Below are 15,629 nucleotides of genomic sequence, written 5' to 3'. Positions count from 1 at the left end.
ACGCTGGGCTTAGATTTGACCCATTTTTGAAGAAGAAGTTATTGGAATATCAGCGCAAGGAATTCTGGTTTCTTCTTCTTCCATTTTAGCTTCACAACCTAACTTTGGGTTTGTTTCGTCTGCGATCAAGTTGCAAATGGTGCGTGTGACCCCTCTATAAGTTCTTTTATTTAAAAATATTAACCTCATCGGTAGTTATACTTAGCTAAGTAGAAATGATATATCCGTAGATTTTAGAGCCTTAGAGTTCAGCGCTCAGTTCATGTTTCCTTTTTATTTTCTTTTATTTTCTTTTTTTTTAATTGTTCGATGGATCCAGTGTATTAGTTCTTCGTTAAAATTGAATTTTGTATAAGAAAAATAGAGAATGGATGTTAGGTTTAGGGTGTGTTCTTGTACTTATCTTTGTGGGTTTTAATGGCTGAATGAACTTGGATTAAATAGTTATTGTCTATTTGAAATATTTTTTATTTTCAGAGTTTAGTTTGTGTGTTAGGTATGTTTTCATTTATGGAGAAGAATATAATTTAGCTCAACATACATTTTATTTCAAGTTAGTACATCAAGAGGCATTGGATTGATTATTGGTCTAGCTATTGGAGGTTATCTCTTGCACGGGTATGGGTTATTAATTTGGGTATCAATGGATGCTTGTATTGTTGTTTCTTCATTAAAATTATGATTGTTGGTGATCTACACAACCACTGCATCTGAATTCCAAAACTCAGTTTAAAGTATAAATGCACATTTATGTGGAGCTAGCCAAGAGTTTAGAGGAGAACCGAATTAGTCTATAAGCTGTTGTTTTCCCCTTCTTATTTTTTGAACTTAAAAAAAAATGTTTTTCTTCCTTTTCAGAACTACATCTTGTTTTTTGAATAAGATCTTTCAATTGTATTGTTTATTATTCCGGAAAAAGAAATTATATATGATGTTTGTTTTACCAATAAATAACTCTTTATTAGGAATATTTGTGATCGAAGAAGTTAGTATCTGTTTTTCTAATGAGGCATGAATTGATACTCTGTTTTATACCTGGAAGGGGAGTTGGTAAAGTTCACATTGTCTTTGAAAGATAGTATTGGAGTTAAGGTTTGTTTTGATTCACTCATTTTCTTAGAAGAACCTTGGAGATTGCATACAATTGAGAAACTTGTGGTAAACTTCTGTAATCCTTGGTACGTTTTGCTGAATTATGTTTTGTTCTTCAAGCTTTTCATAATGAATAGTTGTCATATGGATTCCCTGATCATCCCCATAGAGGTTTGAGAACTCCATCCACAGGTGTTGTTTGTACTTTTATTTTCTAGGTTCATTAATATTTGTTCTTGATTTATAATTACTAATTTAGTTTCTGCTCTTTTAGATTTTGAGACTGTCACATACATGCTCGAGGTATGTTCCCTTGATTCCTGATACATTCTCAAAAATAAATATTTGTGAAGGTTGGATTATTGAGAACTGACTCCATGGTTGTCAATGGATTGCAGGGAGCATTCACTCATCAAGATATTTGCAGGAAACAAGGGCACAGTAAGACCTGGTGATGTACAGGTATTGATGCTAATGAATTACTAATTAATTTTGTTTCTAGAATTACAATATGCTAGAATGGATATGATTTTGCAAGGTTCTTTGGTTCTATTCTTCAATGGATGACTGCTGGTGGGGGTATAGTTCATCCAGAAATGCTTGCAGGGGGGTGGTGTCAGCAAGGGATTGCAACTTTAGATCAATTTATCATCTGAAAACAAAATGTAAGCTACAAAACCCTGTTATTGATATTTATTCCAGTCTTTTATTCATAATATCTATTGCTTCTTGTGTACATTTACAATCAGTCTCTGAAACCAATTTCTAATCTACAGGACTGAGCCTAGATGCCTACATATGATCAAAGAAGACTTCAAGACAGCAGAAATAGATGGGGTTGATGTCAAAATCATAGCAGGAGAAAGCATGGGTGTTAAGTCTCCAGTATTCACCAGGACACTAACAATGTATCTTGATTTCACCCTAAAATCTGGAACTGAATGGTTTCAAAGCACCCCAGAATCATGGAATTCCTTTGTGTATACACTTGAAGGAGAGGGTGTGTTTGGATCCTCAGATGAATCACCTGCAGGGCCCAGGCAGCTCTTGCTTTTGGGTCCAGGAAATGGGCTTAAAGTGTGGAACAGATCAAGCCAACCATTCAAGTTTGCTTTGATTAGAGGCTAACCTTTGAATGAACCTGTTGTTCGGTATGGACCCTTTGTGATGAACACTAAATCTGAGATCCAAAAGACCTTTGAGGATTGTCAGTCCTACAAGAATGGCTTTGTAAATGCTAGGTATTGGAGTTTTGAAGTTTGAATCAGTCTCAAGTGGATAAAACAAAACAAGGAACATGCTTGGAGAGTCTATACTTGAGCTTTTGTATACACAGTTAAAAAGCAAGGATATTCAATTTGTGATTAACAATTTCTTTTACAGGATCAATATATGAGTCGTGTTCTTTATTTTTGTTGAAAGGTTTAGATGAGTGCTTGTGTAATTTCCTTACGTACTCCATAGTGTGTAACGTGTATATTTTTTTTTTCCATTAAAAGAAAAGTTCTTTATGATTTCTATTCATTTGAGACAACTTAGAATTCATTCTTTATATGATAACTAAATCGGAGTTTGAATTCAACTTTGTACCATTTGATACAATGCAGCAGGTTTTTTTGGCAATTGGATTTGTTAGAAACAAAGCTAAGTACTAATTTGGCTAACTGGAATTGAATCTTGTTGTAACTTCTCATGCCTTCATTTTTCTTAGAACATAAGTATACATACCCTTCTTCATTTATCACAAACAAGAGTTCTAAAACAAATGGAATTGAACTTGAAAACAGTTACAGAGATAGATCACCCTCTCTCACCCTGCTAGACTCTAGGGAAAACAGAAAAACATAGGAAACATGATTTTAGATTATTTTGTCTAATACATGTAAAGTATTTCACACTAATTTGGGTTCTGAATAAAGGCTACAGCTGTGCATGGTTTGCAATTTCAGAATAGATTTGGGTTTAGAATGTATTCCAATACCCAACGCTTCTTGTTTTCTTGCTTCGCAATTCATGACATAAATCCACACCTGAGACTTCATGTCCAACAGATCTGCAACTCCTCTGCATCTTATTCTGCCATGGCTGATCTTACTTAACATGAATTAAGTATGTTTGCATCATGGGATATCACATGGATCCTAGAGAAACAGAGCTGCAATCAACAACATATATAGAGAACATTTAATTTGAACAGGGGCTGTTCGGGCATTTTCTTCTGATGTGTAGGATTTGTGGGAGAAGCAACAAGAGTGATAAGCCTTTCCATCAAATCACCTAAAGCACCATACCCTTGGGCCAAAATAAAAAGGAATCCTAAAGATGCCACCGTTAATGCTTACCTAAGTCTTCATGACATTCTCTGGCATGTTGTACTTTTGTGCTTTGTTTCACTTCTCTATTTCTCAAGAGCACTGTGGAAGATCATTTGCATCTATAGTTTCTTTTATTTCAACAATTAACTTTTTGCCCCAATGCTCTCTTATAGAAGAAAAAGACTCGATGATCTAGAAGCTGCCATATTCAAGTATCAAACTCATATCAATTTACAAATTGTAGCTGTTAACAAGCAAAGTTGATGGTCCTAAGGTTTGGAATTTGAGAGAATTTATGTTTTCCATTTTAAACGAGGGGGTTTCTTCCTCTGTGCCCTACATTGCTTCTATGAGGCTTTTACTTTCCCTTGGTTAGTGAAACTTTTTAGCAGATTGTCTCAGCCAAGAATGAAACCCCTGGGGGACCAGGATTGCTATACAATTTTTTTCCTAACAAATATCTGAAACCTGACTTGATAATGAAAGAAAACAACAGCCATGGTTCCTTTCCCAACCATTAAGATTTCACTGGAAAAGGTTATGAAGTTCATAGTACTTTTGCAAAGGATTTAATGAATAACAAGGTACCAAATCCCCAACCCACCAACCCACACATATAGCTTAGCTTTCTTATATCATTCACCTAAGTCTAACAATAATAGTTGAATGCTTTTAGACTTGTTTCAACACAGATGATAGATAATAATTCTATATACCAAATCTTAATGGGATCGAACCATCATCCCTTAGATAATATCTAGGTGCTCTCCCGGTTGAGTTAAGGATTCACCTAAAAAATCAAATATGTTAGAACCTCTAAGTTTTAAAATGGAATTTCAATTTTAATACCACTGCTCACCCACACACCCCGGCTCTCAAAAAAGAAAAAAGAAAAAAAAAAAGAAATGAAAGAAAAGGTGATATGTTACAAATCTGGGCATATAAATATTTCCATCAATCCTATATATAGATAACAATCTGATCTTCCATGCACACTTACCCGCTCTCAATCCTTGCAGTACTTTTTATAGCACACCATGCAGTCAGTGCAGCAAAACAAATTGTGCTAGCCTCCTACAAGATCAAACAAAAATTTGGCCACTATAAGTCTGCAAGATTAGCATACAAATGCAATTTAAAAAGAAAAGCTAGACATCTTGAAACAACATTGAACTTCCAGTGATATGCAGAAAAGTACAGCTTACAAAACATGGGGAGGAATCCAAGTTAAAAAGAAAATTACTAATAGAAAGAAGAAAAAAAATGGAAGTTATGGAATATGTTTCTAACAATACTGGTGGCAAACACAAACTAAATAAGGCCATGGCATTTAAAAGAATTTAACCTTGAAAATTAAACTTATTAAGAATGGAAGATGCAATGCAAAAAACGATGCCTAGAAAGATCAAATACTCAAGTCCTTAGTGACCCACTTTCAGAAAGGCAGGGAAAAATAGCCTTGTTCATCACCAAAGGCTATGTACACTGGAACATCATTCTCCTGATTAGGAGAAAGCTCTGATAACCAACGATGCTTCTCAATATTATTTCTCACTAGGTTTGCTTAATAGTTCTTTGGTCCATCATTGTTCTAAATTCTACACTCCTGAAAAATACTCCATAAAAGTGCAAGAAGATCAAAAGCAACTAGCTCTGATGCCTCTGCCTATGGGTGATATGAACTCCCTTAACTTCCCACATAGATGTAGGAAAGTGGAAGCTTACTACAGGTTTCTCAATTGTATGCAACCTCCAAGGTCCTTCCAAGAAAATGAGTGAATCAAAACAAACCTTAACTCCAATACTATCTTTCAAAGACAATGCGAACTTTACTAACTCCCCTTCCAGGTATAAAACAGAGTATCAATTCATGCCACATCAGAAACTAACTTCTTCGGTCACAAATATTCCTAATAAAGAGTTATTTATTGGTAAAACAAACATCATATATAATTTCTTTTCCGGAATAATAAACAATACAATTGAAAGATCTTATTAAAAAAACAAGATGTGGTTCTGAAAAGCAAGAAAAACATTTTTTCAGTTCAAAAAATAAGAAGAGGGAAAAACAAAAGCTTAATATGCGTTTGGTAACATTTCCATTCCAGAGGACCATTTCTTATGTAAAACCATTTTTACATGTTTCTATGCTTAAAGAAAATTTTTTGTTTGAAAATAGGCGTTTGATAAACCTGTTCTAAAAGTATTCCCGAAACAATTTAGTGTTTTGATAAACTCGTTCCAAGAATGGAAAAAGAACGTTTATAGAACATATGGATGTTTGATAAAACTGTTACAGGAAATATGTTCTTATTACAAAAATTTATCCTAAAAACAATAAATATGATTAAATTCACACCCCATATTAAATATGGATACTAAATTCAAATGTGCATGAAACCAATTAAATACTTGGATTAATAAATGAGAACTAGAGTTTTTACGTGTGGGTCTCCTTAATGGGCCATAAACTAATGTTAAGTCCCCTTAATGCAAACTAAGGTTGGATCCTCTTAATGAGGATTTGGTATGTATTTTTTGTAATTTTTTTCCAAAAGTCAAATTTTGAAGCAAAGCCTTTATGTACATGTTATTTACGTATTTACGTTTATCAATTAGTTTTAGCTGTGTTTGAAATACATTTTCAATTTACATGAATTTGAAACAACTTAGTAAAGCCTTCGACGGAGGTACCTTGGTGCAGACGAATCCAATGACTATTTTTTAAAACCAACACATACTAGAGGAAAGGGAAAATTTTGAAATTAAAATGGCATAGTGATGTTCTATGCAATTGTGAAACGATACCATGCAGTTTCATTAACTATTGCCCTTTAAAATTTAAAATAACATGGTATCGTTTCAAAGTCTTGCAAAACGATACCATGCCGTCTCACTACCCCTTCAAACTTTAAAACGACACCATGCAGTTTCCCTAATTGTACTGGCCTGGGATCACATCCAGGGTGGTCTCCAGAGCGTTTTAGCATTTTCCAAGTAAACAGGTGGGTTCTTGAACTCCTTATTTAGATCTTTTAGAGTACAAATATGTGGCAGAAAACTAGAACATATACAAATAACAATCTGAATCACCAACCAAAAGGGGAACTTTATATAGCAAATAATCCAGTCAAGAACAACCATTTTGAGATGCCAACATAACTCAGTGATATCTGATTTATGGGCATAAAAACTTAAACTAACCAACTAGCTCATAAATAAAATCAACCAAGAAAAAAATTTGTGATTCTACATTTACTATTCAGTTTGGCACAGCCATTATGAATCAGAAGAATTGTTCAACTGAGTAAATCCTAGAAGAACCAGGTTCAGTACCATCCAGGCTTATGCAATTCATGTGTAATCTTACATGCTATTATATCTTGGGACAAAATGGATAAGTAACATAACTTTACATTCATGCAACCTGTGATTCAAGTATTAAGTGGAATGTACAAGCCCACATCTAAGAGTAATGTCAACACATGCAAGGGGGAATTTTTTTTTTTTTTTTTTTTTTTTTTTTTAATCCAGAACCATCCCTACATAAGATAGGGATATGACATTTCACTGCCAAGTCACTCACAGAGCACTTACTGCCTAATAAGGCCCGCATCCTCAAATTAAATTATGCGTTTGCTTTTCCAGCGTGTAGAGATTTCATTCTTTGTTGTAGCTTTAAGATCTGTAAAACAAGAATTAAGACATTAGGAAGCCATTAGTAACATAATGGTCTAGGAGCTAAGGCAACTCAAGGTGGTCCAGGTCCTTCCTAAGTGCTTAGGCAATTAGGCAGCGCCTAAGCAATGCCTCGACAATCTACATCATGTTCCAGCATAATTTTTTAAATATATCAATTATGTAACTTACATAAACAAAATTCAACATGAAGTCGCAACAGGTGATCAAAAATCTACAATTAAGTCGCATCAAGTCCATCAATATTTAGCTGCAATATCATCAAATTTCAACATAAAAATAGAAGACAGAAGAATTGTAGATGCAAGCTTTCAGAAGTTTGAAACAATCAAAAGATATATTAGTTCATATGTTCTTCGACTTGGTCATTTTGAGCATAGAACAAAAACCCACAAGATCACTTCGCCTTTTCGTGGGAGGGTGACAAGATAGGGAGTAAAATAAAAAACGCCACTACTCAATCAAGATTCTGGTCTAGTCCAGATCTCAAACTGATATTTTGGACCAACAGAGGACTACCCAGATAATGTTACAAAGAGGCATCCTAATTCAATCGAATCAAGATTTTCAATCTCACCAAGACAACGCCATTTCACCCCTTTGTACAGCTGGGAGATGGATTTGCCAGATTTTGATTATTTTTTCTTCATGACATCAGTACTCTTTTAATTTATTTCACTTTGGAGTTCACTCCCATTATTTCATAATTCCCTTCTACCCCAAAAAAAATTTTTATTTCATAATTTCCGACTTGTTCCGTACTTTATTTATTTACCAATCTTCCCTTCTAAAATTTTACTTGCAAACCACTTCATTTTGTTTACGGTCCTCCCATTACATTTTGATCAATATAAATGTAAGTGGGCCCATAAAGAGTAGGATTGCATCAGTTTGTCCCCTTAATAATCTTGCTGGTGGAAGAATGTCAGCAATTTGAAACCACACTATCATATTAACACGTGTGTCATCATCACCAAGACATCTTTATACTATGGTCTAAAACGAATGACTTGAATAAACTTACGAAAAATATGCAAAATAACAAAAACAACTTAATGGAAATCCATATGGAAATCCAATTTCTACCATCTGCATATCACAATTTCTAAAAACAGAAAATAAAGTTACATCTTTAAAAGCAACAACAATGACAATTCAATCATGGGTATCTTATCAAGTTTGCCATCTCGCATTTGTTTTGTTAGGTTATGTTGCAAAACAGAAAAGTGACTATCAACACATGGAGGTAAAACGGTTAAATTGACAAAAAAAAAAAAAAAAAAAAAAAAGAAAACATCAATTCCTTAAAACCTACCCAAGGTTAGGTTCTTGTCTGTTCATAACATCGAATGCCTATAAGCTTGTCCCAGTTTAAACTGTTGTCCTCCCCTTTCAGTGGAATTCTTTATCCCCCAACGCCCCCCAAAAAATAAAAAATACATAACTATTCACTTAGGAATCCGACTAACTCAAAGTAATCACAACCAATCATGAATCTATGGTGAAGAGAAAAGTCATGAACATTTCAGTAAGGCACATAAGCATCCCATAGCAGCATCTTAGTGGTAGGTAAAGTACTTACTGCATCCTTCTTGCTATTCTGTTTCTCTTCCAGATCTTGAAGATTACCATCTAGACGTTTCCTGTCAAAATACAAAATGCAAGAAGAATAGGAACCCCTTGAGAACTAGTTGTAAGCATGAAAAAGAAACCGAATACCCAAAAACAAAGTCACCATACAATTCAGCAGAGATATATTCAATCCGTTTGCGAACATTAGCATTTGCCTCTGCCAAGTCTTGCTTTGTTTTGGATCTATATACCGCTGATTCAATCCAGTCCACTCATTTCATTGTTGACTTTGTAATCCCTTTCATTTCTTCAATCATTGATAAGAACTAGTAAATAACTCAAGTTTCATTCAAATGCATTATAAGAACTTATTGTTTTTACGTAAATGAAACGTTCTTAAGCAGTAGGAACTAGAATAAACAGTGCAGTAGCAATAAATGCTCGGTACTTCCATAATTTCATCATTTTTTTTTTTTTTTTTTGATATTCTATATCCCTCCCCAGAACGACTGGACCCATTAACTTGTACACATTAGCATTCTCATTCAGTAGATCCAACTTCTATACACAAATAAAAAGTAACAATTAGAGGAAAAGACAATAGGTGGAAAAACAATAAATGGAAGTCGAAGAGGAAATCAAACTGACTTTGAGAACAAGTTCATTTTCACCAAGTTGGATAGTATACTTCTTCCTTATTTGATGGTTCTTTGCAATATCTGAAATAAGAATGAATTTATCAAGTTCATGGACTTCCAAAAGTGAGGAAAACAAAACTTGAGATGAAAATCTAGGGTTAGATTTCATCTCGGGTTAGAGAGTTTCGAGACTTATTGGAAGCAATCTAAAAAAAGGAGAGGAGAACAAAGAACTTGCCTTTTTGGAGCTTACTAAGATCATTGGCCTTTATCTCCAGCTCGTGTTGTAGTTCTTGTAGTGCAGAAGAAGAAGAAGACGCCATTGTTCTCGCCTAGTCCAGGTCAATTGGTACGGCTTCGATAGTTCAATACCGAATTTGAAAATTGAAACCGTACCGCTCCGAATTTATACAGCTCGGTACTTTTTCGGTATCTGCAAAAACGGTCAATCAGTTTCAGTATGAAATCGGTGCGGGAAAACGGTTTAAACACGGTTTAATAACCTTTGCTGGAAAATTAATCAAGTTACATCTAAAATCCCCCTTATTGAAACAGATATAAAAAAGAAGAACAAATTTGCAAAGCAAACAAGAAAAGATCACAACAAAATGAGAAGAGAATGAGAAACCAAAATGGATAGAAGGGAAGAGGAACTGAAAAACTACCATTTCAGTAAAAAGTGTCAATGGATAAAATGGTGTCAATCAAAACCCAAATAGAGTACCGAAATTTGGTATTACTTGGTCCAAAAACGAATTTGGACTGAATTTATTCAATTTGATTTAGTTCGACTTATTTGGCAACCTTTTTGGTTGTTAAACCCTTACCTAGAATCCATATTGGAAGGTCTAGGGCTAGCCAAACTGGATAATTCTATTATAAGTCAGATACATGATCATCTAACTCATCTCCTTTAAACCAAATAATCAAATTTAAGTTTTAAAACTTATCCACCCAAATCAAAAGTTAATGGATCACAGAATATGGGCAAATCAACTGTCTCCCAACTCCATTTTCAGTTCTAGTCTTAGGAAAATCTCATCATACTAGATTTGATGGCAGGTGAACCTCCCTGTAGCTTTCCCAGAATACTATTTTTTTATGAGACCAGTTCAAAGCAAAGTTGGAACTTTCCCTCTACTTTAACAAAAAGAAATGGTGGCTATTGACTGCTAATCAAATAGAGGCCAGTGACGCAAGTTGGGTATATAAGTGAAGGTGGTCATCTCAGATTTTCGAACTGGGAAAAGCTTCTACCCGTTTCGAAGGAGCCATGGCCGTTACACCTTACCCCTATCCTGCTCCTTTTATTGGATTCGTTTCCTCCTGAGAATAACTAGACCTCAGGATTAGAAACTTCACTTTTGATGGGTTCTATTATATTAGAATTCATTCTTCATAAAACGCAAGATAAAACGAAAGTTCTTCATTTGTTATAGAACACAAGATGAAAACAGGTCCAGAAGATTAGAAGACACTAACCTATGTCGACCGAAATGCAAAATAGTTGATGAAGATGCTAGCAAGCTCGAGGGGAACGAAGAAAAATGAATCAAGCTGACTCTGCTTCAGCCGGTGGTCGCCGTCTCGCCGAGGCCCGAAGAGGAAGAGTCGAAGTAAGTCGAAGAGACCACAAACCCTGCTGAGGTTTCGACTCTTGCGAGAATACAAATGGGGTTTTATCGGGAACAATTTATCAGTTTTGTTTTTGTTCTTTGGAAAAAACGTGTTTTAGATGTTTTGTAAAGAGTGTTCTTGGGACTAATTTTTGTGCTAGTTTGTTCTTTAAGAACGGAAGAACGAACCATTTTATTAAACGCTTATAATCTATTCTTCTGTTCTCAAAGACTAAAAGAACACCAGAAACATTCTTTCAGAGTGTTATCAAATGCTCCCTTATAGACTAATTCAGTTCTCCTCTAAACTCTTGGTTAGCCCCACATAAATGTGCATTTATACTCTAAACTGAGTTATGGAATTCAGATGCAGTGGTTGTGTAGATCACAACAATCATAATTTTAAGAGCAAATTGCACTGACACCCCAAAATGAAGGCTTTAAAACACTGACACCCCACTTTATGTTTAAAAACACAAACACCCCATTCATTAACCACACTAGTCCATTCTGTTAAGTAAAACCATTAATCCACTGTTCATTTTTTTTTAATTCCAAAAATGCCCTTACCCTATCTATTCTCTCACCTCACTCGGATCTCCTCTGCTTCGCACCTTCACCTCCGGCCAGCAACGCCGCCGCCGCCTCCTCCTTCGTCCTCTTGGGAATTGATATACAGCAACTTACCAGATCACCTGAAGCTGTGCCTTCTCTATCTCGGGGTTCTGAATTCGAGTTCTCAAGGAGTGGACTGAAGATCTGTAGGTACTTTGTTGTCTTAAGAGGAATGGGGATTTGTAGGGATTTGCAGAGCTAAAGGGAAGCGACTGGAGTTTGGGCAAGTCGAGCACAAAACCTAAATCGTGGATGAGACCTAAAGCCAAATGGTTTAGGATGTAAGCCGAAGTGAATTAAATCAAAGTTTTTGAAGAAAAAGGGAAGCATTAGGGTTTCTAAATCCTGTTGTTGAACGTGTTGAGGTGATCCGAGAAGCCAAGAAGAGAGGCAAAAAGGTTCTATTCCTCTTTCTAGTTTATTCTGGGTTTTTAAAAGTATTATAATTAGTCTGGTTTAGCATTCAAGTATCCTTGCGCTTCATAATGCTAATTCTCTCCATTCTAAGAACGAGATGGATGAAGAAGTACTAGATAAGAATTAAGACGAGATCCATATATAGTTAACCTGAATCAGTAGCATAGGGCAACCAACAATAGCATCAGATCCTAGAACGTTGTAAAAGAGCTCATCCAAGCAAGGGAACGGCGGTTGAAGTGAGTAACCAAACTGCTCCAGCCTTACATCTGCGTCAGCCTCGATGAAGAGGAGACCCTCGCCGGTACACTCCACCACCAGCTTCCTTCCATGGCCTTCCCTAATCCTACCAGCCAATGGGTAATAAAACACCAAAGCTTCTGCTATTGCCTTCCTAATTACCTTCACTGGATCTTCTCCTCTCATCGCCGGCTCGTTCTGGTAAAAGAATATGGACGGAACTTGTGACCGTAGACCCTCCTGGTCGTCGATGTCCGACAGAAACTTGAATTCATGAGGTGTAGGTCTCGCCAGGTGTAATCAGCTCCGGCACACGCCTATGAACCGTGAATTTCAAGGAGATTACCGGAAGAGGGTAATCTAGGTGTCGGAGGCGGTAATGATGGTGGCATTGTTGCCGCCAGAGCCGAAGGTGGAGAGCCGAATGAGGAGAGAGAATAGATTTGGCCATTTTTTTGTTCATAAGGGTATTTTTGGAATTTAAGAAAAATAAACATTGGAGTAATGGTTTTAATAACAAAATGGACTACCATGTTTAATGAATTGGGTGTATGTGTTTTTTAAACATAAAATGGGGTGTCAATGCTTTAAAGCTTCCATTTTGGGGTGCCTGTGCAATTTGCTCTAATTTTAATGAAGAAATAACAATACAAGCATGCATTGATACCCAAATTAATAATCCATACCTGTGCAAGATAACCTCCAACAGCTTGACCAATAATCAATCCAATGCCTCTTGATGTACTAACCTGAAATCAAATGCATGTTGAGCTAAATTATATTCTTCTCCGGAAACTAAACTCTAAATATAAAAACTATTTCAAATAGACAATAACTATTTAATCCTAAGTTCATTCAGCCATTAAAACCCACAAAGAGAAGTACATTCTCTATTTTTCTTATACAAAATTCAATTTTAACAAAAAACTGATACACTGGATCTATCGAACAATTAAAATAAAAGAAAATAAAATGAAGGAAACATGAATTGAGCGCTAAACTCTAGAGCTTTAAAATCTACGGAAATATCATTTCTACTTAGCTAAGTATAACTACCGATGAGTTAAAATTTTTAAATAAAAGAACTTACAGAGGGGTCACAGTCACAATTTGCAACTTGATCGCAGACGAAATGAACCCAAAGTTAGGTTGTGAAGCTAAAATGGAAGAAGAAGAAGAAACCATGATTCCTTGCACTGATATTCCAATAACTTCTTCTTTAGGAATGGGTCGAATCTACGCCCAGTATTTTTCAGAGCTTCTTCTTCTTCTGAAATTATGGTAGAAAGAGATGGGTAATCTCGTTCGCGCTGCCGTTCGTCAGCCACCAAAATGGAAAACTCAAATGGAAGAGGGCATCCAACAGAGGGCTTCAATTGCATTGATATTGGTTTTTTTTTTTTTGGAAAAAGTTACACTGATATTGTTTTTTTTTTTGGTAAAAAGTTACACTGATATTGTTTTTTTTTTTGGTAAAAAGTTACACTGATATGTTTTTTTTTTTTTGGTAAAAAGTTGCACTGATATTGTAAGTTCAAATGGAAGAGAGAATCGTGAGGGAGAAAATTGTGGGAGATTATTTTTTAAAAAATACAGAGAGCTTCAGATGCGGTTTCAGACAAAGATATGTTGAAGAAAGAGTGAATCACGAGCTTGGTTTTGAAGAAAAAAAATGTGTTGTTTATGGTTCGTTTGGTCCAGTGGTTCGGATCGGTTAGGGTCGTCAGCTCTAAAACCAGGCGGTTTCTCACCTAACCCCTACTACCACCATCAACGGCCAGAATTTATTTGGCGCAATCGAACGGTCGGAGGAATCGTCCCGCAAAGATGTATGACGAATCAACTGACGTATACTACCAGTGATATTTTCTTATAAATTGAGAGTTTTTGACACAGTCGTTTTACTCCTTCGTAAGATAGTTTCTTTTTTTTCTTTCCGGTGACGATGTCCGGCATAGCCGACGACAAAAATTCAACTAGCACTAGCAGAGAAGATGTGGTGTTGAATTACGGAACGATGGTCACAGGATCTGCGAATAACTCACAGTTCGGCTGTCTCTCTGGATCCTCTTCGGCAAAATCCGTGTATGGGAACTTTGTCAATCCAATTAATTGTAAAGGAAGCAGGGTGGTGGTTAACAGCCATTGTGAATCTGTCATTCTTGATAGTGGTGAAGCGCATCCCGCTGCTCCGGTTTCCAAAAAGAGAAGGACTGCACCTCCGGCACCGGCTCCTGCACCTCCGGCACCGGCTCCTGCACCTCCGGCACCGGCTCCTGCACCTCCGCCTGCACCTGCGCCTGCACCTGCACCTGCGCCTGCGCCTGCACCACCGGCGCCTGCACCTGCGCCTGCGCCTGCACCACCGGCGCCTGAACCTGCACCTGCACCACCGGCGCCTGCGCCTCCCACGCCGGATTTCTGCACCTGTGAATCACGCGATGATGATGAAGACGATGACGACGACGACGACAATGAATCCATCGGCGACCGAAACGATCCTTGACGAGATTTTTCTCTGGATTTAGTTCAATGAATCTGTTACGATTTAGGAAGAGGGAGAGACGGTGCTTGATGACTCACAGACTCAAGAGGTGGTGCGACGAAGTTTAGGGTCATAATATGTAAATGAGATTTTAACTGTAAGAGTGGTCCATGGGTAAAACTGTAAAAGGTGTATTGGGTTCCAGGTGTCACTTAGTAAATAGAGTTCTAGTAGGTTCTAACAGCTGTACTTCAACTTTACTTCAGCTTTACTTCAACTTTAAATAGAGTTCTAGCAGGTTCTAAAGCTTTACTTCAACTTTAAACTACTTTAACTTTAAATAGTTGTAGTAGGTCCTAACAGCGGGTTTTGCTTCAGTGTTGCGTAATAAATGCGCAACACTGAGCTGCCTACGGTCTGGATGAAGCCATCTCACCAAATAAAATTTCAACCGTTGAAGATCACATGTGCTCTTGTAACCCATTTAAGTAAGCAAACCGTTTGACTCAACAGCAACCCAACCCAGCTTAACTCGACCGGACCGAACCCACTCTCCTAGTTTCCAGGCCACTTACCGACACCGGGGATCACACGAACCTCGTTCTTCTGAAACTCAGAGGACCGTATGGTGAACTCCAGCTCAATAGGCAATTAGGGGCTGACTCGGAGTTGCAACCCGGTCAAATTGATCTCCAAGGAAGATGAGACCCTTCAAGGCTTCAAACGCCTACAGGCAGCCCACCATTCCCATTCTTGTCTGTGCTGCAGTTTTATTCTCTCTCTTTGTTCTACTTATTCAATCTTCTTCTTTCACTGGTAAGAGATAGGGCTCACAGACAAATTCTCTTTTCCCTTTTCCCGGTTCTGGTTATTGTCATTTTTTAGATGTCTGAGCCCGTATACACTGTTTGCAGGAAAACGAAATTCCGATCCTTACCGG

The 15,629-nt window shown here is 36.8% G+C and overlaps 1 protein-coding gene, 1 long non-coding RNA gene and 1 pseudogene across 4 annotated transcripts; 1 reads left to right on the top strand and 2 right to left on the bottom strand.

Annotated features, from left to right (window-relative positions):
- Window positions 1-563: 563 nt before the first annotated feature.
- LOC149006475 (pirin-like protein) lies at window positions 564-2,472 on the top strand (annotated as a pseudogene). Its single transcript, XR_016175105.1, has 4 exons — window positions 564-618; window positions 1,367-1,395; window positions 1,491-1,757; window positions 1,869-2,472. The product of XR_016175105.1 is annotated as a pirin-like protein (transcript).
- Window positions 2,473-6,973: 4,501 nt separating this feature from the next.
- LOC149006474 (uncharacterized) lies at window positions 6,974-9,318 on the bottom strand. Its single transcript, XR_016175260.1, has 3 exons — window positions 8,847-9,318; window positions 8,689-8,749; window positions 6,974-7,092 (listed from the first exon to the last, which is right to left on the bottom strand). It is a non-coding gene; the product is annotated as an uncharacterized LOC149006474 (long non-coding RNA).
- Window positions 9,319-9,566: 248 nt separating this feature from the next.
- Window positions 9,567-14,798, bottom strand: LOC149006473 (uncharacterized). 2 transcript variants are annotated; one of them, XR_016175259.1, is made up of 3 exons: window positions 14,250-14,798; window positions 12,891-12,953; window positions 9,567-9,749 (listed from the first exon to the last, which is right to left on the bottom strand). XR_016175259.1 is itself a non-coding variant. In XM_089166943.1 (2 exons), exons 1-2 carry the CDS (start codon window positions 14,686-14,688, stop codon window positions 12,949-12,951), a joined length of 444 nt encoding a protein of 147 aa, XP_089023069.1. In that variant the 5' UTR covers window positions 14,689-14,798; the 3' UTR covers window positions 12,640-12,948. The 2 variants fall into 2 exon arrangements, 1 of the variants encoding a protein (XP_089023069.1); XM_089166943.1 differs by lacking the exon at window positions 9,567-9,749 and having other exon boundaries at window positions 12,640-12,953.
- Window positions 14,799-15,629: the final 831 nt, after the last annotated feature.

This window comes from Hakea prostrata, chromosome 8, assembly GCF_041222555.1.
Source record: "Hakea prostrata isolate BN-2017 chromosome 8, UWA_Hpros_2, whole genome shotgun sequence".
NCBI lineage: Eukaryota > Viridiplantae > Streptophyta > Magnoliopsida > Proteales > Proteaceae > Hakea > Hakea prostrata.
The sequence above is the reverse complement of the archived record's forward strand: the minus strand, read 5'-3'. Positions and strand labels throughout refer to the sequence as shown.